Here is a 25785-nt window from a genome sequence, read left to right as displayed (position 1 = left end):
ATGAAGGCATAAGATTACTGTGACTTTTCGTCAAACGCCATAATAGTGGCGTGGCGTCAAAGTTCATCAACTCGCTGTGACACACGAAATTGCTCTAACTTCAGTGTTCGAGGTTCAACCTCCCTCAAACTACATTTGTGTATCAACAGACCCCCTCCCCCTGAACATATTCATATGGTTTTAAGGAATTATTAAGTTATTTTGCCAATGGGCGTGGCAAAATAACTGACTAGCGCCCCCTAAAGGGCAGCCCCGACACCACGATTGGCCGACATGTACAAAAATCGATGGGGACATGTGTCTTTTCATAACAAACAAATAAGTCTCTTGGATAGATATGCTAGACCAAACAGGAAGCCCACCATTTAGGCTTTAGTGGTTTTTTTTATATATATATATTTTTTTTCTAGGAACAGTACAACAACAGTTTTTTGTCCAACTGGTATATATATATATATATATATATATATATATATATATATATATATATATATATATAATATATATATATATATATATATATCCAGTTGCATACCAGTTGCACAAAAAAGCCGCTATGGCGGAGCGTTATGGAAAAACGCAACAGGAAGTCGCCTATTTTTGACGTTACACGTTCGATCATATCAACTTTAAATGACGTCATCTCAACAACATGGAGACTTTTTGTTTTTGACCTGAACAGATCAGTCTGTGCGTAGTGATACTGACAGCGCTGCACGTGATGGCGTGGAATGTAGTGCGTGATTAGTGGCCGTGGTTCGGAGCCGTTTCTCCCGGTCCCCCCCCTGCGGCATAATCAGTACAACAACAGTGCAACACTACCATCTGGTGGACAAATGCGGAAACTGTAGAAACAGTCATAGCGCCACCTATTGATCAGTGTGAAAATTGATTTGTTGTAACATTGTCCAATTGACACAAAATTGCTCACGCTACATCAGAGCCCCAAAACGCATGCAACGCAGAGACATGCCCTTGGTCATTGATCGCTCTCTCCACTAACCGCAACAGGCTTCAAAATGCATGAGCTCGGGCACGTTAGTGCTACAACGTAGCCCTAGTTTTTGTTGAATCTTTATTTTGAAACTTTGCGGACATACACCATTGCACTCTCCTGCTTCTGTCTGTTACCTCAGAGCAGAGTTCGCAGCACCCACCATTCAGAGATTTGCCCACACATTTATTAGCTTGTGAATCATGGGATTTTTGTAAACGTTGGCCCACAGCTCTGATCTGAAACTACAAAACCGATGGTCTGAATAAAACTCTGGATCCTGGAGGCAGGGGCATTTGCTCCTGACCTATTGTTTGCTCTCCGGTGAAGTACAGTCCAATCCCATGTTCTATATATACTGGGTTATTAGTTATTCACAGATGTCAAGTGAAGCAAAACTATGTTTGTGCGTCAGAAGGAGATTTCAAACAATTGAACAAAATGTAGACACGAGACAAAGATGTTTTACGACAGGTTTTATTATACAAAATAATATTTTACTCATAAAAACATGGCTATGGCTTAGTCTACATGACCAAGTTCTGAATTAATCTCTATAAAATTTGACCAGATTGTACAACATGAAATATTACAAAGATTCAAAGACAAACTGTTGATGCACTGTTAAAATGTATTTAAAAAACAATTGTTAATGAACGGCTTTAAATCTTTAAAAAACGGGTGTGAACCAGATTTTCATCTTCCACCACATTTTAAAATCTCGCAGCTTCCTGGTTCTCTGTCACGTAAAGAATATCGACATTAACAAAAATACAATAACAATAAAACCGTAGCAGATCCGAGCGTAGTGACAAGTAACAAGAGAAAGAAACGTCACCTTGCTCATTCATCACTATGTGACAAACAAGCTGTTTGACAGTGGTTCCCCTGCTTTCTGCGACTATCTATTGGGTTTCCAGTGTTCTAAAAGCACATTTATATCCAGATCAGATTTCAGAAGTCATGGAAAGCGGTTTGCTATACAAGCAGTGCTTGAGGACAAGCATCGAAGATTGAAATCCTCCGTACAGAGCAGGCACAGTTTGTGCAGATAAGGAGCCTCATAGTGGCAACAACACCAGGAGTTTCAGTGGTTCTCGTGCTCCTTGTCCAGAGAGACTTTGTCAGTATCAAGCTATTAAAATAGCTGTTCTCCCCTACAAACGTCTGTTCACTCCTCGGTGATAAACAGCAGCAAGCGGTGAGGTATCACCAGAGCTCACACTTGTGTTTAGGGTTCATGGGAGCATTGGCTTTGCAGCCAAAGTGCTTTGAGAACTCGTGTGAATTGGAGACGGTGCCGATGACTCGGAATCTTGACGGACTGTGCGGATCGGTGATCACGCCCTCGTGTGAGCTCTCCGGTGTCCTGACGGAGCACCATACCTGCAACGTGACAACGAATAAACACATGAAATATTATTTTTCTGTTGATTTCTATTGAGAATTATAGAGAGTTGAGAAACTGGCCTGATTTCGGACATTTGTATTTTGAAAATTTCCTGGAAGATAAACTTAATTTCACCCTCTTTTACAAAAATATGTTTTTCCCCTTTTTTCTTGACTGTGATGTTTGCGCCTCAATGTGCAGACTGATTTATGCGCAACGTTTTGACACTAGAACGCTGCTTTCACACTCGCTTGTCGACCTTAAATCCACAGTTTAATATGTGTGCACAGGAGCATGAGGATTTTGCAAACAACAGTTAGTTTAGAGTCATTCACAGTCCCGTGTGCGTCTTGCACAAGCATTCAGCACAAATACACAGAGAATGGACTTTATAATGAAGGAGGAGACATTTTCTGTCCAGCAGTTAAATTCCCCAAAAAGAAATATATCTGCATATTCATAGATTGTTTTTTTTGTCAGTGAGCGAAGCTGAGGGGGTGTAATTCAAATTCTTAATTTTTGTTGCACATCAGATATTATAGCAAAAATGTTGTCATGTATAGAGGAGCATTAGAGATATTGTAGTACAGTTGTAATATGAGCATGTCTAAGTAGAATAAAGTGAAAAAGAGAATACTGTGATTGGTACAAACCTGTGCAAATCCTACAAAAAACAGCTGATGGTTGGTCATTCCCAGGGCGGGCAGCGTGGGCTCCTCTCCGTTCTTTTTGATCCAGTTCACATACGCCTTCCAAGAAACAAACGATCATGTTACACACATGCCATCAATCTTTTGCTCAGCACATGGAAAACTGCACAGTCACATAAACCAAAGAATACATAAATCACTTTAGGTCCTCTACAGATTTACGTGCACCATTTAACGTGCAACGCTTTTACTTCCATATGATTTGCTCATCTGCTTTCTAGCCCATGACCTTTCAATACACGGAAAGAATGTGTGCATGTGAAGAAGTAACCAGAGGCTGACAAGGCCACTCATAACCACCTGTTGCATTTCCAGGCTTCACTATAAACCAGACAACCTGCTTTTTCCAATACAGATTCATGGATGCGACACACAACAGCCAAGACAAATAAACCGGAGCGGGGGATTAATCTGAGATCACCGCGATAGTTTCGTGACCTCGTAAAAATCGGACAAAGTTGCCTTAGGTGACAAAGAGGTAACGATATAAAATGTCCATACATATCAAAATGCTCTCGTGCACTAGCATTTAGTTGTTTTTTCACATCAGTGACAAAAAGCCGTATTTTCCGTATGTAACAGAAAACATTTGAGGTGAATTCTACTTCCTCGCCATCAGACCTTGTAGGCAGCTTTGAGTCCACCGTTGTCAGCGATGTTCTCTCCCAGGGTTTGTTTTCCATTCAGAGGCTCCTTGTTGATGGTGTAGTTTCCGTACTGCTCCACCATGCACTGAGTCTGCTTCTTGAACGCCTCCACGGAGGAGTTCTTCCACCAGGGACGCAGGTTTCCATCCTTGTCGTATTCCCTCCCTGTTTGAATGGAACAGTGACATGTAACTGTGTTCTCTGCCAAGCTTGTGTTTCAAGACTATTTAATATCATTACATTTATTTTAGAATAATATTTAAATGTACCAACCTTGGTCATCAAAAGCATGCGTGAGCTCATGTCCCATGACTACGCCTATTCCACCAAAGTTAAGAGCCCTGGATAACAAAAGAGACATCTGTGACATCTGTGTGTATAGACTGCAAGTTTGTAAAAGCAGATGAGTGAGATATGATAACTGATACAGACTGAGACTCTGTCCAGTCAATATGAAGCTGCAGCAAGTTACTTTAACTGGAAGCACCCAGCACATCTGAATCTCACATCAGCTGCTTTCAGACATGCACCAAACATTATGAGATTTTCTGGAGGGTGAGAACGCAAATGAAGTTTTCCTGTCAGCCCCTTAGTAAAATGTCCTGAAAATGTCTGAATGAGCCCATGTGAAAATACAGCAGGAAAATGTCCATAAAATCCAAAGCGAACGAGTGGGCGTGTCGATGATGCTTTTAACACGTGATGCACGCAAAACTGAGAAAACCAAAAAGAGAACAAAACAAAGATGCTGAGGACAAAAACTCATGATTTCCACTGCAGAATTAATACATCATGTCCTGCCTCCTGCATGTTCTCCACAGGCTCCAGTGTTCCAGACATTTTCCTGTTGTTGTGAACGTGTCTGATCCGGACATTTTACGAAGTTCATGTCTGAAAGCAGCTATTTATCTACATGGGCACAATCTCTTATGACAGTTTTCTGGTGGACTATTAAGTTTTGGTCTCTCCAGTTCTAAAAAAGTACAATGTATGAGACCTACTTGGGCCAGGATGGGCTGTAGAACGGAGCCCGAAGAATTCCTGCAGGCAGAACCATCTCGTTCTTGGTCGGGTTGTAATATGCATTCACAGTCGGCGGGGTCATGCTCCACCTGCAGACACGGATAGAGCCACAACATGAGGCGGACAACAAGGTCACTACAAATTAAGAATATTGATTGTGCCAGGCTGACAACAGATCAGTTTGGAGGGCATGGAGGGGCGGAGCGGCCCTGATCTGCCCACTCCCTCCCCCGCAGCCTAATTAGAGACCAGGATCAGTTCAGCGGACAGAAGTTGGTTGCCTGGGAACATTTGTGGATGGAAGCGGCGCTCTGCTGAGTCAGTATAATGGGAATGTGTCTCCCAGGCCGAGCGTGCGACCTCCTTTCTGGCAGGACGAGCCACTCACTGGTTTCTGTTGGGGGTTTTCCTCAGCTGGTCGGCCGTCACTCTGGCTGAGAAGTTGTAGTACTGCATGACATTTTGGAAGTAGAGCTCTGACACCACCTCAAACTGAAAGAGAGCGGATAGAAATACTCGGCGTTTTATTATGAGATCAAATAAAAGTGACGGACCAAACGGTTCCACGTTTACCTACATCATTGAACACTTTGTCCAGCTTCGTGGCGTTCATGATGAAGTCTGGATATCCCACCATGTTGTATATTGCGTCGGCCTGTGAAGGATAACATTTGAAAAGCTGTAAAATACACATTTTCACACCAGGTGGCAGTGCTGTATTGTACTTGTATTCCTCACTGGCTGTGTAAATTCTGCATGCAGGTCTTGGTTGAGTCTATTTTCTTTCTAAGAAGGTTTTCTCTTTCCTTGTCTCTATGATCTGTCACAGCCATTAAAAATGTCAGGAATTGATATTGATCATTTAAATTGCACAACTCACGCATGGAATAATTTTAGAATAACCCACTGTGCTGCCTTTCAGCATTTTGATTAGTCTTCTATCAGGCCCATGTTTTCTTTGCTTAAAAACTAATACAAATAATAATGAAGATGAATGCTAAATAATAAAAAAAATGCCGTCCACACTGTTTTGGAGCTTTTGAGTGCCTGAAACATAAAAGTTTGGAAATGCTGGTGGCCCTGTTGTTAGACACCTGTTTTTGGTATAGTCGGACAAAAACAGAAATGATGACACAGTCACCCGCTTTCTCTCTCATCCTGATTGGTTCTCATAAGTCATGACTCGGCTACCAGCGCAGTCTTCTGGGGTTTGTGTCTTGGTGCAGGTTCTCAGTGCCTGTGTGAGCAATGATGATCTGGGGACGGCCAATAAAGTCTCATTGAAGCAGCTCTAACAAATGTCCAGTGCTTGAACACGTTTCTGCAAACTTCCATCAGAAACACCACCTACGCCTCTGGCTTGGCTGGTACAGTGGGTGGAGGTGTGGAGGTGGGGTCATCCTGGCCAGCAGGGAGGAGATCTCTGCATGAGATGAGCCAACAAACTTTCCCACAGTCGCTTTCCCAACCAGAGGCTGAGGGGTAAGAGGCCGGGGTGTGGTTGAGGGATCAGTCTGTGGGATGTGGGCTGAGAACAGGAGCGCAGGGGGAATTAGGAGGTCTCAGGAATTGTAGCTGCCTCCTGAGGCTCCTCCCTCTGCTCTCTGTGTCGTCCTGACCCACAGACTGGTAATCCTCCGTCACACTTGTTCCAGTTATTTAGAGGGGTCTATTAAAACAGTTCCATGCTGTCAGCTAGCTTTGGTCTGTAGCTTTCTTTCTAACGATTAGAAATATTCAGGTTTAGAGACGTCCCTTAACCAGTATTTTCTACAATTAAGTGTTTTTTCTTCAGCTCCTTCATCAAAAGTTGAAGTATTGTTAGGAGGTCATTTCTGGTGTTGCTGCTCTCAGAGTGCGTCCCTGTCTCTCCAACGCTCAGGTCTTAGGTGTGAATCACACAGAAGACACACTGCAGGATCTTTCACCCACCTTTTCTTTGGCTGCTTTTTTTGTTTCCGGGTCCATCCAGCCCACATCCTTCAGGCTGTCCTCAAACGCCCATTTAATGTCTGCGACCATGTCTTCAGCCTGAAGCACAGAGGAAAGTCAGAAAAGCGCATCATCTCACACAGCAGGCGGCCAATGTGAGAGAGGGACTTACAATGGCTTTACTCTCTTCAGCAAAGGTGTCTTTGACGAACATGGCTCCGAGTGCAAAGCCCAGGGCGATGTCAGTGTCGCTAACGCACAGCTTCCAGCGAGGAGTGCAGCTCTGCAACATCAGAATGAAAGACATGAATACATCCTCATGATATCGTCAATCTGATTAAAATGTGTTTTTTTTCAGCGTGTCACACTTTGTTCAACCCTTGTTTTCTGCGGCAATTAGTCACATTCTAGATTTCCCACAAAGATCGTGACATCAAGTCCGATGAACTTGACAGGACTTGTTGCACTGAGCTGTGGACCTGGTATCCTCGTCTGTCCTGAGCGGTCACATCACAGGTGCACAGCTCTGAGTTCGTCTGTTCATACTGGAAGTTAAAATGCCTCCTGAATGTGTCTCCTGTGACCACATGTGATCTGATCTCACTTCCTGCCCTATATGCAAATACGAACCTACGACATTTGTGTTTGACAAGAACAAACTATGTCCATTCTGTGAAACCACTCCTCTATTTCAGAGTATTTATTAGTTTGCATTTACTGGTCTTTTGTCCGATTTTGGCTTTCGTGAATTATACAATACATTGAACTGCCTCTGTTAAAGTATGATATTTTAATAGGCCTTAATCCAATGAAGACTGAGAAATCCCAGTGATCCTTTGTTCGGAGGATTCAAGTAACAAAGAAAACAGTTGCGATCTTGAGAAATTCATGACCTCTGTGAAGCAACAGTGAGCTGTTATCCCTCAGCCGCCTGAGAGACACAGTGTTCCTGCCGAAAGGAACAAGTGCTGTGTTTTTTTGGTAGACGAAAAAGCAACAACAGGACAAGCCACAGGCCAACTCCTGGTCAATTTACACTCAAAACTGAAGCGAGGCGAGTGGGACGGCCACCAGGACAGAAGACAAGAGGAGACGAATGGCGCAGGAGAGATTTCAGTGGGAAAAAGAGATAAAATCCTAATTTGTGAAGGGCTGTAATTTATTATCGAGCTCTTCTGTGACAGCCTTGAGCCTCAAAGACCAAACAAGACTAGCAAAGCACTTTGATTTGATTATAAATGTGAGGAAATTATGGTGTTATGTGATTTTTGTGATCAAATAAATCATTCTGGACATAAAGTTTTGTATGTTTTCATGAGCCTTTTCTTGTAATCTCAAATGTAGAAAGATAAACATACAGTTAACACGTACACAAACATGACTCCATCCTAAAACAACGATTTCACATCTTTGACGGAATCAAAACCGTCACTTTCTGTGGGGACGTAAAAGTCCCTATATGGCAAAGTCATTATCAGGTGAAGGGAAGGACAAGGACAAATAGAGCTGCGTGTAAACGCAGTCAAAAAGGAACAAGGTCGCCGTGAGGAAACGAGGAGTATTCTGAGCAGGCAAAGTTGTAATTGTGCTCGGACACATTAGGCACAGATGGAAAAAGAGACAGTTTCGCACTCTCGCGTTGAACAGATACACAAAAGAGACACACAGCAAGTTAGGGACTTGTTATTACAGCTTGAACCCAGTGGAAAACAAGGCAGAGGAAACAGGATCTTGCTCAGATAAGAGCTGTAGTCACTGGAGCCTCCACAGTCAAAGAAATAAATCTGTTTTTCTTGCTGCAGTCAACACATTTCTCCCTTCTCACAGGTTTTAGTGGACAAACAACCTTGTTTGCTAATTAAAGGGTAATTTCACCAAATGTACAAACTCCGCTACACAACCTGTAATGTGGTGGCGACCGGCAGCACACACGGTTTTGATTTACTGTGGACTTGAGACATCTGCCTCCAATACAGCACAGCTGAACTGAGTTTTGTTAGTGGTGCTCACCGCACTGGAAAAAAATTCAACGGTAACATCTCTGTCCAAAAACACTCTGGTCTTACGAGGAGTCGTTCCAATTAGAGCTGTTCACAGAGAGGTCGGTGAGTTATCTAAAGAAAACAGGTCACCGTTCCTGGAAAGACGTTCCTACGTTTTCTTTTATATCTTGAATGCCAGAAAATGAAATTCCATTGCAAGCTATTTGTTGGAGTATTTGCCAAAATCACTAAACCCGAGTATGTAAGGTCTAAAGTATCCGCAGGGTTGGATACAATGAGAGGTAATTACTCACTAACACACTATTTATTGATGTTTTATAGTTTAACCTTAAACTTTATTATAAATAATAAAAAGAAAACACAACCAATTATATAAAACTAATAAAGACTTGTTTTAATCATTTAGGAAAATAAACATAATCATTTAAACATGAAATATAAATCTTTTCTGCATTGTTAATTGTGTAAAAGACGGTTTTCTGCAAATATGCAGATCCCGATATGTCGGTGAAAATTTATACCGTCCAATATCACCATTACTTAATTAAAAAAATTACCTTTTTTTAAATCACAGTGCGAGGAAAGGATCTGTACAAATTCTTTTGAATTAATTAAATTACTTTTCAGTTTGTAATGTTTCCCTCCATTCTTTCATATAGTTGCTGTCACTGTGCTGAGTCTTTGGATTAATTAATATCAATACACCAATAAATTAGTTTTCTCTGACTGAATTGTAGCTCTGTGAATCACATTCTCTTTGAAACCTCTGGACCCAATTCAGAAAACCAGGTGGTTTTGCTCACACGAAGTTGAATGAGTCAGGTTCTGCAGAAAACCGACATAAAACGCTGGCCGATGATTTACAGTTCTTGTGAAATCTCGTCACAGTGGGAGGGAAAAAGTCTCCGCTTCGCTTTTTGTGCCAGTTTTCATTTATCTGCTCGCACCCAAAATGAATCCTCTGCCGAGTATCACACAAAAGAACAAGAGTTCAGGAGAAAAGCTGTGCAAAACCCAGCTGTTGGGCTCTGGCCCACTTCCTCCGACAGTACTGGACCCACTTGTACCAGGGTTAAAAAGGACTTTTTAGAGTAATTCACCTCATTTTCTCTGCTGTGTAGCAACTCCAATAAACATTAACCGACGATCGTAAAACAACGACAAAGCAGCGACTGAGATACTCGCAATCAGTTCGCAAACGGAAACTAAAAATACATGATCAGGATGAGAATCTGCCTGCAGGTCAAACATGTACAGAGGATTACTTTTATCACCGCTTAATCCCATCCCTTTAATCCACGTGTGTCACGTTGGGTCACAGTGTTGGGGCCTGAATCTTCATCTTTTACCTTTTTGGTTCCGTACATGACCTCGAGGAAGCGCTGCTCAGCATCCTGGAACTTTTGGTCCAAAATGGAAACCATCTTCCTCACCACCTTCATGATCATGTAATTGTTGAGGAGGCTGCAAAGAAAATAGCACATAGATTTTTTTTCGTTGGTTACTTCAATACTGCCTGAATGCTTGTAGAAGGGTTTGTACTTGTACATACACAGTTTACAGTGTAAAGTGTAGCTCCTTCATTCCAGTTTAACTACGTCATTATAAATCAGAGTAAACACACATTTGGTAGCTTCGCTGTTTTTCGCACGTCAATGGAAAAACTCTGAGGCATGGCTGATCGTCTGACCTTTTATTTGTTTTCTCTATGAGCTTAGAGACTTTCTGGAGGTACTCCTTGGCGTAAACAACCACGGGCTCCGAGTCGTTGAGCGGCACAGGAGAAAACACTTCTCTGAGGTACGGCATCCAGTTCACTGCAGGAGCCAGGGTCTACAGACATACACAAAACACACACACAAAAAAACAAACACAGAGACATGTTGGAAAAGGTCTGAACACAAACATGTACAGTTTTGTTGTTTTGAACGCGTCTGACCCAGACAATCAACTGCTGCGTTCTTCATATGTTCCAATATCGATATATCAGCAAACTCCGATAAAATACCCAGAGTTCATGTCTGAAAACGGTTTAAGAGTCATGATTTGTAGAAAATCATTTTCTTAAAAACTGTGTGCCACTTCTGTTGATTCATTAAGAAACTCACCGACAGGTCCTTGGCCTCCATCTTGTGGTAGATGAGCTCTTCATCACGCCTCTCCTCCTGAGGGACCGTGATGTTGGCCAGAGATGTTTCAAAGTCCACAATCTCCGTCATCACTGCCTGAGACGTTTCCTTGGTGCCTCCCAGAAGAACCCCTAACTCCACTAGGAAGTTGAGGTATGCTGTCAGATACTGCAAAGGAAGCGAGGCGGAGATGGGGGAGGTTGGGAAGACGAGGGTTGTTTCAGTGGTTTATAAAATTAAATTAAGTCAGTAATCCTAAACTATGCAAATACAAGCGCAACTATGCAGAGTCTTTTTGTTTTCATTTTTCGCCTGAAGCTGAAATATTTCACTTTTAATATTTCCAGACTTTCTCTAAATGAGCAATGAGCCACTGGATATGATTTTCATTACAGAGAACATCTGGATTAGCTCTCAAACTCTGTCCAACTCAGTCTAACGTCAGTCTAACTTCTAGTGTAACACTGTAAACAATTTGTGCACAGTACCTTTTCATTTGCCGTTTTGTTGAGGTAGTAATCCCGTGAAGGAAGTCCCAGGCTGGACTGATCCACCTGGAGTCAAGAGAAACATCCAATGACTTTTAGCTCACACACAGCCTCTGGCTTCATCCCTGTGTTTCCAGGCTTGCAGGCTATAGGGTCTCAGCAAAGATAAAACATGCCCCCGGTTGACCCGCTCACCTGGATGATGTTACTGTTGGAGTTTTTCGAGTCGGTGCTGACAAACACAGTGAAGAAAGGTGACGTCCGGTAATTGCCTGACACCATTTGCAAAACTTCATCGAAGTTGTTCTTGTCCCAGGGTTCTGTCAGGGCCCATCCCCCAATCTAAGACAGACGGGGATTAATCAGACACTCAAGTCACCCGCATGCAAGGAAATTCATTATTCAGAATAAAATGAAAAGGGATTGAAATGATGACTGCGACAGCTTTGGGAACTAAGCATACCTGGCTGATTAGCTCCTGTAGTGGTTTAGCTCCCAATTCCTCGATCTTGGCCTCATTCATGCAGGCCTGATAATATCGCTGGGCCTTTCCCTCAGCCTGACTCACACTTTTCATCGTCGTGTTTTCTGATTAAATAAAGATAGAAAATAAATTGGGTGTGAATGAAAAACAAGGCATTTCCCCAGGCAACTGCCCAAAGGCAGCTGAGGACACGGAGCAGAATTCAGACGAGGGCCTTTACCCAATAATTGCTTCATTACAAGCATGTTGTGCTCCCAGAGGTTGCTGAAAGGTCCCCAGCGGGACTTGCCCTCGGGGAGGGGGTTGTTCTTCATCCAGCCCCCACAGGCAAAGTTGTAGAAGTCATGGCAGGGGTCCACGGATCGATCCAGGGCTCCCATCACTGTACTGGCCACAGTAACGCACGGCTCTGTTAGGCACAAGCCAGGGTGAGCTGTACAGAAGTAGATTTAAAGAAAATTTACCACTAACCACCACCAAGCAACCCAATGAACAAGTCATTAACATCCATGTCAGTCAACACAGAGTGGTGTACCTGCAGAGAGAAATCACATTTATTGCAGGGACAATAAGAGACTTTTTCTTTATTCATGGAAAGTGATACAAGGTGCTTTTCTGAAAAAGTCTCTAAAAGGATCTGACACATTTTGTTGGACTTTAACTTCATCAGTCAGTGAGTGAAGTTCATGGTTTAAAGGCCCCGCAGCTTTGCTCCAGCACCAAAACAACTGTGAATAATAATTTCATTTTGGACGTCCAAGTATTCATGCAGGTTTTCAGACCATCCACAAATTATTACTTCAGAGGCGTTAAAAGCCAAGATATACAACCTGCAGGGAATATTTCTCCATGTAGAAAATTGAAGGTTGCCGACTGATAAATAAATAGAGAACACACGAACAGATGAGGGTGAAGGAGCCCTGGAAGACTTCAGGTTAAACACTTTCATCTGACCTGGCTCGCAGATAAACGTCATTGCTCCTCTGCTTGTGTCTGCGCCTGCATGCGACTTCCAAAAACACATATTTTCCGAGAATAGATATTTTGTTTGCTCTCTAGAATCATTTTCAGGGGAGACGACCAGAGGCCTTCTGGCTGCTCTGTTATACTTTAAAGTCTAAACACAAAAGCTAAAGAACAAGAAGAGCTTTAGAAAAATGTCAGTGTTTAGAGAAGTGTAAGTGCCGCTCGTCACGGAGCAGAACAGCTCACGATTAATATTTGACTCACTGTAAAGACTTTCACCTCCTGCCCATATAAGGCGATGAGACAAAGACGGAGACACAGAAACAAGCAGCGATGAGATTAGTACCCGGAGGAGACCTCATCCTTGTTCCTTTTATTATTTCAAAGTGTGATCCTGACATGCGGCTCTGAATGGGAGGAAGTGGTATTGGGTTTCCCATGGTGAATCTGAGGAAGCCCAACCGTTGATGGTAAATCCATCCATCCATCCAAGTACTTTTTTCCATAATGAAGAAGCTCAGGGGAGCGATTTAGAGTTGTTTTTCACAGGCTTAGATAAAGGTGTGGCTTTAAAAGAAATAATACAGTGCATATACTGTATTAATCGTCTCAGTCCTGTTTGTACTTAAAAGCCTCTCAGAGCTTCCAGATCTTTTTTAAACTTGTCTTTTGTCTTTCAGCTCGAACTACACTTGTTTTGATCAAATCAGCTTCATTACTTGTTGATATTTTTACCTGATTTATAACATATTAATTTATAAAACAATTACAAACCAGAACACACAGAAACTTGGTTATTTTCAGATGCTTGTGGGACATTTTAGCACTTTTATCACTACAAAACCAGTTTTGATGATGGAAACAGTTCTAAAAATTAAAAGGTCTCATTTGACATTGTAGGAAATATCCTTATTCCTTTTCTCGCAGGCAGTTTAGATGAGTCGATCAACATCTCTCTCATATTTGCAAGATAAATATGAAGCCACCACCAGATTATCTTGGCACAAAGAGTCTGGCTGTTCATAAAATCAACACCTCTAATGCTCACTGATTAATAAGGGACATCCTGTTTGTTTCATCTGCACAAACAAGAAAGTCTACAAAGAGCAGTTCACTGGCAATTAAATTGTCCAGCACACACCTCTTGTAAAACAGTGGGGAAAAGCCGAGGCTAACTTCTGCTAAGCTAAGCTAAGCCTCTCCTGGCTGCAGCTTCATATATGGGACTGGTATCAATTTTCTTATCCGACTCTGAGCAAGAAAAAAACAAAAGCTCATATTTCGGGAACTGCTGAACTCCTTTCTTTAAGCCCTCCTCCGTTTAGTGTGTGGGAGTTTTTTTTATTGTCAATTGTTCTTGTTTTTGGGAAGGTGGTCGACAACATATTCAATAAATAGAAAGAAATCCCAATAAATAGCACAAAAGCAGTTTGATCTACAGCCCGACCGATACGGAGTTTGGCCGTTGCCGATTCCGGCTGAACTGCTCAACTTTCCGGCTTAGAATTTTCACATGTTATCGGCCCAAGGAAGCAATTTGGAACCGTGATACATTCAATATTAATACAACTTAAATAATCAGGTAATTGTGTATTTGGTTGAGCTTGTAATTGGTGGAGCTGGAGTTCAATCTAGAGTCACCTGGTCAGCCCACTTCACAGTGTATTCCAAAGCACCACAGAGTTTGAATAGAACCTCAGACTCACTCTGTTTGTAGAAGACCCCAGTTGTGATGAGAGATATGAAAAGGCCCAGGGTCACGACGCACACGAGACACAGCACCCGCTTCTCGCTCTTGGTCCGGTCCTGACAACACATGGGGCCGCGGCCATTCAGCAGATTCACCTGCACAAACAAATAGAGAATAAAAAAAACCTTGAAGCGCTTCATTTAAAAAGTCAAATATGACAATTTAAAATAGATTAACAGGCATAAAATGACTTAGAAATCTACTTTAAGATACAAAAACATAGACACTTAATAATGTCACCATGCTGGACTAATGCAGTGTGGAAAATACTGTGTGGCGTTCAAACAGCTTCTTTCAGGATCTGATGACAGATTTGGTTTCAAAGCTCAGCGACCTTTTCAACCCTCCTACACCGAGAGGCATTTTCCTATTGTTCCCTCTCCTCTAGTTCACCACAAAGTCATAAAGAGAAGTTTCCCTCTGCCCCCGATTGAGAAATCGACACAATAATCCTGCTGAACCGTGTCCGATGATTTTGTGGTTGACCTATAAAGTGAGAAGGAAGTCGAGCGACAGAGTCAAATGAGGAGAACAAACCAAACCACCAGTCGACTCCAGAGAAAAAGGTTTTAAAGAAACATTCCCCAGAAGAAGAATTTAGAAGTTGGAGGAACTTCCTGTCTTTGTGGTAAATGAATGGACTTTTTTGTTGTTGATGGAATGATTGGTGCAGCCGACCTCACAACAGCAAACGCTGCTCCTCCATGTTTTCTGGTGAAGGTTTCTCCTTCGGTGAAAGCCGCCAAGGTAATTTATTTCCTAAAGGAATTAGTCCAGCGTGCCGCTCACAAATCCATCACAGGGCACCACTTAGCACTTAAAGTGTAAATAAAGGCCAGATCGAACCTCACATATATCTTGTGGGGGTCTATTAATCCTTGAGGAGTGTATGTATAAGGATCAGATTTACTGCTATGAGCCACAGTGGCTTCTTAATCTCTTGAGCTTGGTGTGTTCGGTTGGTTTGGAGCTAAACGTTTTGAATTTAGTGAATCCTCACTGGCCAAGTTTTCACCCCTGTCTGTTTGTTTGTTTGTTTTTCAGCAGGATTTTCACCAAACTTTGAAGGATGCAATTTAGGCCAAGAAAGAACCCACACAATTTTGCTGTGGATGCAGGAATCTTTTAGGGGATTTGGTAAAATGTCCAAGATGGGAAGCAGATTTTCTTTCAGCTGCTACACGTTTTCAAATAGAGCTAGAAACCTGCAACTCCCACTAACCAATGCATGGTTGAGATATGATGAAGGCAGAATCGTGGCAGTGTCTCGAATTCAAGCACTTTCTCTGAGCTCTGATCCAATAAATCATCGGAGGAATGAATCTGACTTCAATTAAACATCTCCTTCATTCAACCTCCTAAAACTTTAAGGCCCCTTATAGTCTATAAAAGACCTTTCAATCCTTTAAAAGAGATTTTAAAGAGAACACTGCTTAGTCATGTCATCTTTAAACCCAGAAGTAAGAAACAGAAAATCCAGGAGTGACTCAATACTTATGATACAATATGCTTTGTGTTCACAGGCCTGTGTGAACATTGCGCTGTTTGACATAAGGGATTCAGTTCCAAAATCCTCATGATCCATTTTAGCAAATAATCTACAATCTCAGGATTAAAATTTGATTAAATCCTCATTAATCGTAAACGACACACGGGTTTAAGATTAACAGGATTTAATCAGTGTCTGTCTGCGTAAAGGCAGCTCGGTGTGACTGATCTATCTTGTTATGATGACGTGGACATTTAATTGGTTGTCAGGCCCGTCCTTTAAAAGACATCTCAAACTCAGGGAGGTTTTCTGAATGTAAAATGATCATTTACATCTCGTATCCCATAACGCACATTGTGTCAACACAGAATATACAGCATCCTCACATCAGTGCAACCTGAAGCATCTGCTTAGCACATGAACTTGTGTTTGAAATTCAGGCCTCCAAAGAAATATGTCGTCGTCTTCCAGACACAGGAGACAGAGGGACGAGTGAGCATCGTATCAGAAGGATCAGACAACAGACGAAACCCCATTAAAAGATGATCATCTGCAGTAAAACCATCTTTCAAAAGTAGATTTTTACATTGGCACACGTACGGTGTGAAAGCGTCTACAATTCTTTCCTAAGTAATGTGGAATTACAAGTTCTGTGCATTCTTAGCACAAGGTGTTTTGTGCATGTTTACCTGCAGGGGAGATGAAGGATAGATGTCGTCGGCTGTGGAGTCCACCAGGTCTTCCTCGTCCAACGTGGCTCTTTTGTACGATGACATCTGAAAAGTCAAATGGAGAAAAGACTCTCTCAGTGAGTCCATCCTTCAACCCCTCTCCTCTCCTCACTCTCCCCCACCTGGTGTGTGTGTTTGTTTGAGAGAGAGCGAGAGTGTGTTTGGAGTTTGACGGCTACTCGTCGACAATCTCTGAGGCTTCAGGGCAGGGCTTCCCTCCAATATCCATGGGGAGGAATCTGGTTTGTCTGGTTGGAGCTCTTTCCCTCATACACTTTGCAGTTTGCTTACACAGACCGCGTCGCTCCTCTCCTTTCAAAGGTATGTTTCTCCCTGCTCGCCTCAACACCATCTCTGAAATCCCTCATGGCTAATGGCAGATAGACCTGGGGGTTAAATGTCACAGCACGGACAACAACCTCATCCTGAACGTCCTCCTCTGAAAAACGCTGTGTGGCTCCTCTCTCTGCCCGTTTCGTGGTTCTTACAGGCAAACTTTTTTCAGGACTTCCTCCTCAGCCCGGTCTGTGCAAAGACGGCACGGGAGAAGACGGAACTAGTGAAAAACAGGAAGTAGCACTGACTACAGCGACTTGCATGACTGAGACCGAGAGTGTGGGAGTGATTGTGTTTTTGTGTGCGTGTGTGTGCTAGTGTGTACATTCCCCATTGTGGTTTCGGTTATATTATGGGAGGGAACCTAACAGTTGTAGTTGACACCCAGTGTCGTTTCTATAGGTCATAACTAGGGCCGTGGGAGGAGCGTGGAGAAATACACCTCCTCCCACTAAAATGCTTGGAGTGGCTGCCCCTGGTAACGGTTACCTGATAGGCATGACAGTCACTTCTTGTCCTGTTTAACCCCTCACCCACAGGGCCGTCTCACACGTCACCCAGGCCCTGCGTTTACTCCTCATTAAAGGCAGGAGGAGTCCGTCAGTTCAACTCTCCTGATTTAAAAGAAAGTGTGCGCCACAGGAATTTACAACTTAACAGCTAAAATATAGTAAACAAGCTCAGCTAAATTGATATGTACCTTATTTATAATAAATGCAATAATAAACTTTATTCATGTAGCCCTTTGACAAAAAGGTAAAGTGCTTCACTGAAAGAAAAACAACAGATAATCAAAACAAGAGGAAGATAATCAGCTAATAAAACAGACGGGACTGAAATTAAGTTACATATATATCAAACGTTCATAAATGTTTTATGATAAAAATGTTTTAAGAAGATTTAAAATGCAGTTAAGGATGTTTCGTGTCTGATCTCAGTAGGTTAACCCCTCCACAGTTTCCGGGCCCAGTCACGCTTTGTCACCAACTGTGATCTGTTAATAACCAGCAGAGCTCCGTTCACAGGTTTAAGTGAATGTGAATTAACCCACAGCAGGTTAACAAGTCTGTGATGTAGTTTTAAAGACTGGTTTTAAAAGCGATGAGTAGAATTTCTAAATGTATAATTGATTGAGAATATGTAGGGCAGACCACAGGCATACTGCATTCCTGATTTTGTTCATGACTGCACGATTGAAAGCAAATGTCAAAAATTGGCATTATCCGCTTAAAAAATAACAAGTTTTCTCATTTTAGTTTCTCAAATGTGAGACTATGCTGCTTTTATTCACCATTTATAGTTTATATAGTTTAACAACACACAATCCCATTTGTTCTCTTAATGGTCTGTATTTATATAACACTTCTCTAGTCTTTATGACCACTCAGAGTGATTTACAGTGCATCTATGTGCAGCGCTTTCTCTATCACACATCACTGCCACAGCCGTCAGGGGCAATTCAGGGCTCAGGCTCTTGCCTAAGGACACTCTGACACACTGGCTGGGGGAGGCCGCCAACCTTTTGGTTAGCAGACATCCCACTCTGTATTCTGAGCCACTGCCGCCAACATACCACAGCTCATAGCCTTAACAAATTATAGCTAAATTGAGAATATAATTGGTAGATTCATCGATAAGGAAAACTAGAATGGACATACTGTACCTCTACCAAGGCCCAGCAGTCTCCTTATGAAACCATGTTTTAATTCACCAGATCCAGATGTTTACTTGGATCTGAACCAAATTGCATTCACTCCCCTAAACAGGTGTGATTTTTTTCCCCATCAAAATCAATGAATTACTCTCTGAGAGATCAGTGAAAATGCTGAAATCACAACTTGAAGTAAGTGGAAAAAAATCCTGGATGCGCAACAACATTTATTGGGTTGTTCCCTGACCCACACCACATCTTTCCAATCAGTTTCATGGTGATAAATGCAGTCGTTTTTGTGTAATCCTGTCCACTAACAGACGAACACAGATAAAAACCGAACCTCCTTGGCGTAGCAACAATCCTTTTAGACACACACACAGCATTTTATTGTCTGAACACTGAACACTAAACAGACTGCTCCACCTTAAACCAAAGGTCCAGCAGCTTTAAATCTGATTCTCACACTACGCTGCCAGCGCTGAGAGGAGGGCAATAATTAACGTCAGCTGCCTGTCAGCCAGACAGAAATATATCTCACCCCAGGGTGGTTGCTCAACACACTGCATAACAAGAGAGGCAGTGGTTCTGCATCTGATGCAGAGGTAAGTCCAAGGGGAAACAATCCAGATTCTGTTTAGTACGAGTTTTACATCTACATCACATGTGTAGCCAGATTCTAAAAGAGCACACGAGGACTGTCTTTGTTTTATCAGCACAATCTCAGGCTCTGTTCTTCTTCTTCTCCTCCGGCCTCCATCTTATCATCCATCCCAACACAAGACAAACCAGGGACTGAACACAGATGTTGACTTAATGGAGACGGATGAGAGTTTCTCATAAACACAACCGCGAGCCCAGTCCAGTCGCATGATCCGCACTTTATTTTGTTTCCCACTTGTTTCACATAAACATCCCTCGGAGGAGAAAAATCACGTTCCCCAACACAAACATTCCAGAGAACTCTGGGCAAAGCGGGAGACTGACTCCTGTTAAATCTTGTTTTCTATCAGGACAAGATGCCACAAATCAGGGCCCAGGAGGGAACCCGACACCACAACAACGAATAAACATTACCCAAGCATCCGAACCCTGTCTGTGCTGGTGTGTTTTTATCAGCTTATGGACGAGTGAAGTGATGAAAGATGCAGAGAGAGACAGAGACGGAGCGGGAGGGGGAGACGTGAGAGGACACCGATTGTTTTTAGGCCACGTTCAGGAACACAAATGGTTTTAAACGATCTGCAGCTGAAAGCAAAAGGCCTGATATTGATGTTTGACTTGTTCTCCACACACACACACACACACACACACACACACACACACACACACACACACACACACACACACACACACACACACACACACACACACACACACACACACACACACACACACACACACACACACACACACACACACTGTTCCATTTAGCAGAACATGATGTATTCAAACTGAATTAACATCAAAAAGGTGTCAAACTTCAATTAATTATTTTCTTCAACATGACCCTCATCATGTGTTGAATAAATAAAACTGCAAAATGAGATGAAACCACAAGTTTCGACCCATTTTAAAGCCAGAGAGTACAAATGGGTTTGAGTTGAGTTTTAAAAGTGTCCAAAGCTGGTGAGGTCCTGATGTTTAACTGTTCCACAGTTAGGGGGCAACTGCAAAGGCCCGATTTACTTTATTCTTCAATCTGGACCTTGGAACCCAGAGATCAGACCTCAAATGATCACGTGAGTGCAAAGTTAAACAATCATAGAGGCACTGAACCATTCAATGAAATCCTTAAATGAACCGGGAGCCGTTGTATGGAAGCCAGAACAGATGAAATGAGGTCTCGCTTGCTTGTGCCCGTTAAAAAAAACAGAGCTGCAGTGTTTTTGCACCAGTTGCAGCTGAGACAACAAAGACCGGCTGACACAACCGAATAGAGACTGTTGCAGTCACAAAGCAGAGCAACAGATATCAGTATCTAACAGCGCAGAACATGTTGTTGTCCTCGTCACACACACACACACACACACACACACACACACTCACTTTTTCCCAACACTTCCTTGGTATTGGGGAGCAGATGTGATTGCACAGGCCAACGCTGCCTTCCCTTTCCTGTTGGCGATATTCAATGACTAATATCAGCCGTTTCTTGGGAAATTACGCCCCATGAACTTTAATGTCTGATGAAATGAGTCACGATCTCCGCAACTGATTGGTAATCTGCGTAATCCTGAAACTTTGGAGTAAAACACATAAAACACACATCTACGCCACAGCCCACTGCAATAGAAGCGACGTGAATGATTTATCAAGTAACATCTGCAAAAACTGAGACTGATACTGAGGAGTTCCTGTTGATGCCCTTTTAGTTGCTGGAAGTCGCCGGTGGTGACACCTGGGAGCCATTTGAAAATACAGCACGATGCAGTTCTCACACTTAAGAGCCTGTGGTCAAGGTCGGTGCTGGAACCTCCTATTGTGTCTTACAGGGCGTGAGGGTGTCTTCGCACAGAAGAGCCCCTGGTATGAGGGGGTCAGTATGCCGTGGTTCCTGGAAGCGACGTGTGGCCTGCGACCTTTGAGTGAGGCCGTGAACCACAAACGTGCGTCACCGATCCTTCAAACCAGACGATTATTTGTAGCGCGGGGGGGGTGGCATTCCTCCAGGAATAACTGGAGTATGTTTGTGTTTGGGATTGGCTGCAGCGTGTATACGTGTAGTGTACAGTTAATTTCTGAGGACAAGAATCTATAGAAGAGGCCGAGGAGGAGGAGGAGGAGGAGGAGGAGGAGGAGGAAGGAGACTCCTCCTGCAGATGATTTATGGGGTGTGTTTGACGCAAGCTGGCAGTAAACACATTTTGCCTCCAAAGAAAGGCGGCTCATTACACCACTGTGGTAATCCAGGCAGATGCCGATTCTACAGATGTGGCTTCAGACCACAGAAGATCAGTAATTAAAGGCTGCACGCGTGAAACAATCTGAGCCTCACATTCAGCGCGACAAGTTACTTGACCTCTGTGACTGAAGGCATGTCTCTGCTCAAATACTCCTCAGTTTTTGATGTATGTTGTGCTCATAAACTCTTCGTCACACAGACGCCGCCCACAGACGACAATGACCTAAGACAACTTCATCTGCAGGTGTAAAACTACACACGCGTTTCTTTTTTCGTGAATCCCAGAGGAAGAGTGAGGCTGGGAAAACATTCCAGAAATACCACCGTGTAATACGTAAACATAACCACATTGAGACGCCTCCAACGACAACAAGACAGGAAGGGTTCAAAGAGCTTTTGCACGAGTCAGCGCTTTGGTCGGCTGAAGGTAAAGTGCACGTGCTGCGACTGCACAGCGCCGCAACTTCAACCACGTATGAGATTGTTTACCAAACAGACATGCTGCCCACCCACGCGGGGTCAGGGCCGCGTACTGTTTGTGCTTTCGTCTGCGCGTTCACGCATCGACCGAAGCAAAACAAACATTCAGACGATCGCTCAACACATTCATAAATACATACAATCACTGCAGCTCTTTATCTTTTGGGTCCAGTCACCCCCCTGGTGTTTCTGCCTGGAGGCCACAGATAAAGACCGAGTTGTCCCAGGCTTCAGCTCCTGACCTGTGACGTCAAGCCACCACTGGAATTTTCTTTCTTTTCGCAGCTCAGGGATGTTTCCTTTGGGGAAAACACCCTGATAATAACGGCAAGTATTAAGAAACCACGAAAAAACAAAGCTACTTTCCCAGGAAATCAGCTTTGAGTGGGATCGTTAGATTAAGCTGAGGGAGTTTAACCAGAATCATAACAAGTTTGGTGTATTTTTAGTGGTGAGTGCTTTATTTTAAATGAAATAAAGAGCTTGCGTTTTCCCCTCACATGGTTATTAATATGCAGGCTGCAGCTCTGGAATTCTTCGGATTCTTGGATCTACAGAACATGGGCACGTTTCAGGTGCTCCGACGTTTATGAGCAATAAACAAATCTCCCCCAACCAGGTCTTCTATCTCTCAGTCTAATCTATAATATAGTTGATTAAATCTGATGTTGTTTTATCTCCTAAATGTAATTTGAAGAGCTCCTCCTCGGACTTTCTTCCAGCATGAGGTGAGCATTAATATGAGCGGCACACGGAAGCTTGTTTACAATGAGTGGTTTCAGACTCAGGTACAGACAGATAACAGGAGATTACCTGTTCCCTCTGTTGTTATGGCTCCCTGCCGCGCACTCGCCATCACACCGAGGTAATGAATAACTGCAGAGTAAACCAATCTCCCTCGAAGGGCAACAAACCCAGAGCCGTGTAATGTTATTGAACCAATCAATCACCCGCTCGGGGCATCATCAGTTTCTGTGATCGGTGATCTGTGTGTTCCAGGCCTGGTGCAGTAAAAAATAAATAAAAAAGACTGAAGCAAGCTGTTTAACAGGATTCTGCCAACCTGTTTTGAATTAGTGGCACTGGGATTTGTTAAAGCTTTAATTGTAGCATGAACAACAATTTAATTGCTTTGGAACAACACATAAAGGAGAACTGGTCTTCGAATAAAAAAGGAAATGCAACGGCACACAGGAAGCCGACATGCAAGCAACGTAATCCAGATCCTGGGAAAAATCCTTTTACCAATATCAAGAATCAGTTCACATACATTTCCATTTAAGTTGCTTTAGTTTCTGTTCCCTGTGTAACTTCAGCTTCTAAGAACTATATAAATAAAGTTAGCTGGCATGCCCCCCCCCCATTACCTTACACGATTAATAAAATGAACCCTTGTTTGTGTATGATTTTTTGCTGGGTACGCGTTGCCAAGCATTGACAGTTAAATTCAGAGAAACAACTCAAACAAAAATCTGTCACATTTGCCACTTGGAGATATTTTCTAATTCATGCAACTGCTCACTCTATCTCCCCTCCGCTACCCAATAAGAAAATTAATCAATTTTTAATGCTTCTGCAGCCATTAAATACTAAACACAGACATGCACCAGTTTTATGATGCACAGGCCACTGGAAATGATTCAAACGCTGGTCTGGTCATTTCGTGTTGACTATAAAAGTCAGTGGAAGCGGCCTGAGCATCTGTGAGGAAAAATGCAGATGTGTGTATATCTATATCTGCCTGAGGGGGGGGGGAATACTGCATATATATATATATTTTATAAGGGAGAATTTAATGTCCCAATAGAGAAGAGGTGAAAACACACACTTCACGCGACTGTTTAACACTGTGTGTAACCTGGACTGTTACAGAATAACACACGTTTAGGACTTAAGGAAGCAACACGTTGACTTCACTGTAAACAACACGAGCCACGAGTGATGAGTCCCCGCGTGGATCTGCGCTAATTTCATGTTGGGTTTCTTTATCGCCATTAGTCGCCCATGTGTGTGTGTGTGTGTGTGTGTGTGTGGGGGGGTTCTCAGTGAGAGGAGCCCGGGGGTCTTACCCTGCTGCTGCTGCAGGAGGCTCCGGTGCCGCCGCTGCCGTGACTCCGGTGATCCTCTGACCGGGAACCGTGCGTGAGCCGCGGTGAAAGCGAACCAAAGAGGCTGCGGCTGCTCCGTCAAGATGGTTCACTGAAAACACGCCCTCCGCCCACAACCCGGAAGTCATGTCCGCGCGAAACGTCTCTTTAACCCGAAACCCTGTCTCCCTGTGTGGGTGAGACAGCGTGCGTCACAGCGGGGGACATCTTTTTGTTTAATTAATGGTTAAATAAAGCTAATAAACAACCTACTTGAGTGTAAATGTTTGTTTTCAGCACATCATGGGAGCATTGGTCCATTTAATATGAGTTGGAGCACATTTGTTGGTCCTTTTAAATTAAAGGGTCACTGTGTAGACTTTAGTGACATCTAGTGACATCTAGTGGTAAAGTTGGACGTTGCAGCTGAATACCCCTCACCTCACCCTCCCCTTCCAAACATGAACCTTTGGTAGCTTCAGTTTAGTTTGTCCAGTTTGGGCTACTGTACAAAACATGGCGGCCTCCGTAGAGAGATCCCACTCCTGATATATATAAGTATTTAAATACAAAGGGCTCATTCTAGGGTAAAGAAAACCACAATTTGTACAATTTAGATGAAACACACTGGTCAAAACATCACTAGGATTATTTATATTCAATTTCTGGCAATAGATCTATTTCACCTAAATCTTACACACTGGACCTTTAACAGCGATTTAGTTTTCAGCTTTATTTTAGACTCACTTTCATTTCTATTGTTATTTCTATAAGCTTGCACAAGAATTTCCTTCAGGATTAATAAAGTCTATCTTATTTTTTCTTATCTATAACTTATCTTATCTTATATTGTCTTATCTTAGGTCCATCAATATAAAGATACAAATTAAGTAAAAAGCAAAATACAGCACATACATATAGTATACAATCATCACAACTCACATGTATACAGGCAAACTGACTTTTGTTCCAGATATTTCTTGAAAAACAAGATAAGTACCTCACTCTAGAAGTTTCTGCGTTTTTTTCCCCTATTAAAATTAAACTTTTCGTACCCTTGTCCGGGGACAAAGGTCGAGGATGTTGCATATTGTTAAGTCTTACGAGGCAAATTGTTTTTTGTAAAGATGGGTTACACAAATAAATTTGATAGATATTTCATGTTGTTTGTATACTTTTAATCTACCTATTTCAGAGGGAAATGTGTACTTTTTACTGTACTTTATTGACTTGAAGGCTGAGGATTTTAAATACAAAGCATATGTGCTGTTTTGCATGTATTTTGTTGTTCGTTTTATGTTTATGTTTTTTGAATTTGCTCGATTTCCTTTCTGTTATGTGCTATTTTCTAAGTACTTCATGACCTTATTGTGCTGTTTAGTATTTTAAAGGCCAGTTTAAGAGTAGTCGGAGGAGTGAGTACTTCAAACTAGCTCACTCATACATATCACTAACACAGAAAGAGCCATTCTCCTGCATGAGGACTTTGGATCTAATATTTATATGTATGACAATACCTCTGTACTGTTACCAAACGTTTGCTCACAATGGAGTATTTGTACATTGTAGTATCTGAATTCTTCCACCACT

General features: G+C 42.6%; 1 protein-coding gene across 3 annotated transcripts; it reads right to left on the bottom strand.

Annotated features, from left to right (window-relative positions):
- Nucleotides 1–1455: 1455 nt before the first annotated feature.
- Nucleotides 1456–24331, bottom strand: ece1 (endothelin converting enzyme 1). Of its 3 annotated transcripts, XM_035152182.2 has the most exons (19): nt 24178–24331; nt 16695–16781; nt 14473–14611; nt 12021–12233; nt 11780–11904; nt 11512–11658; nt 11317–11382; nt 10808–10996; nt 10390–10532; nt 10049–10163; nt 6869–6979; nt 6697–6795; nt 5342–5419; nt 5153–5256; nt 4743–4853; nt 4015–4082; nt 3716–3906; nt 3038–3133; nt 1456–2380 (listed from the first exon to the last, which is right to left on the bottom strand). In XM_035152182.2, exons 2-19 carry the CDS (start codon nt 16779–16781, stop codon nt 2204–2206), a joined length of 2259 nt encoding a protein of 752 aa, XP_035008073.1. In that variant the 5' UTR covers nt 24178–24331; the 3' UTR covers nt 1456–2203. The 3 variants fall into 3 exon arrangements, with proteins under 3 accessions (XP_035008073.1, XP_035008071.1, XP_035008072.1); XM_035152180.2 differs by lacking the exon at nt 24178–24331 and having other exon boundaries at nt 16695–16838; XM_035152181.2 differs by lacking the exon at nt 24178–24331 and having other exon boundaries at nt 12021–12209; nt 16695–16838.
- Between the last annotated feature and the right edge of the window lie 1454 nt (nt 24332–25785).

The sequence above is a fragment of the Hippoglossus stenolepis genome, chromosome 3 (assembly GCF_022539355.2).
Source record: "Hippoglossus stenolepis isolate QCI-W04-F060 chromosome 3, HSTE1.2, whole genome shotgun sequence".
Taxonomy (NCBI): domain Eukaryota; kingdom Metazoa; phylum Chordata; class Actinopteri; order Pleuronectiformes; family Pleuronectidae; genus Hippoglossus; species Hippoglossus stenolepis.
Note: the sequence above shows the minus strand (reverse complement) of the source record. Positions and strands in the feature narration are given on the sequence as shown.

Coding starts and splice junctions, on each gene's coding strand:
- ece1 (XM_035152180.2), bottom strand. CDS start 16,823: ATGGACTCACTGAGAGAGTCTTTTCTCCATTTGACTTTTCAGATGTCA. Junction 5,420..6,696: donor AAAAAGCAGCCAAAGAAAAG/GTGGGTGAAAGA, acceptor TATCCTTCACAG/GCCGACGCAATATACAACAT. Junction 4,083..4,742: donor TACAGCCCATCCTGGCCCAA/GTAGGTCTCATA, acceptor TTTGTTATCCAG/GGCTCTTAACTTTGGTGGAA.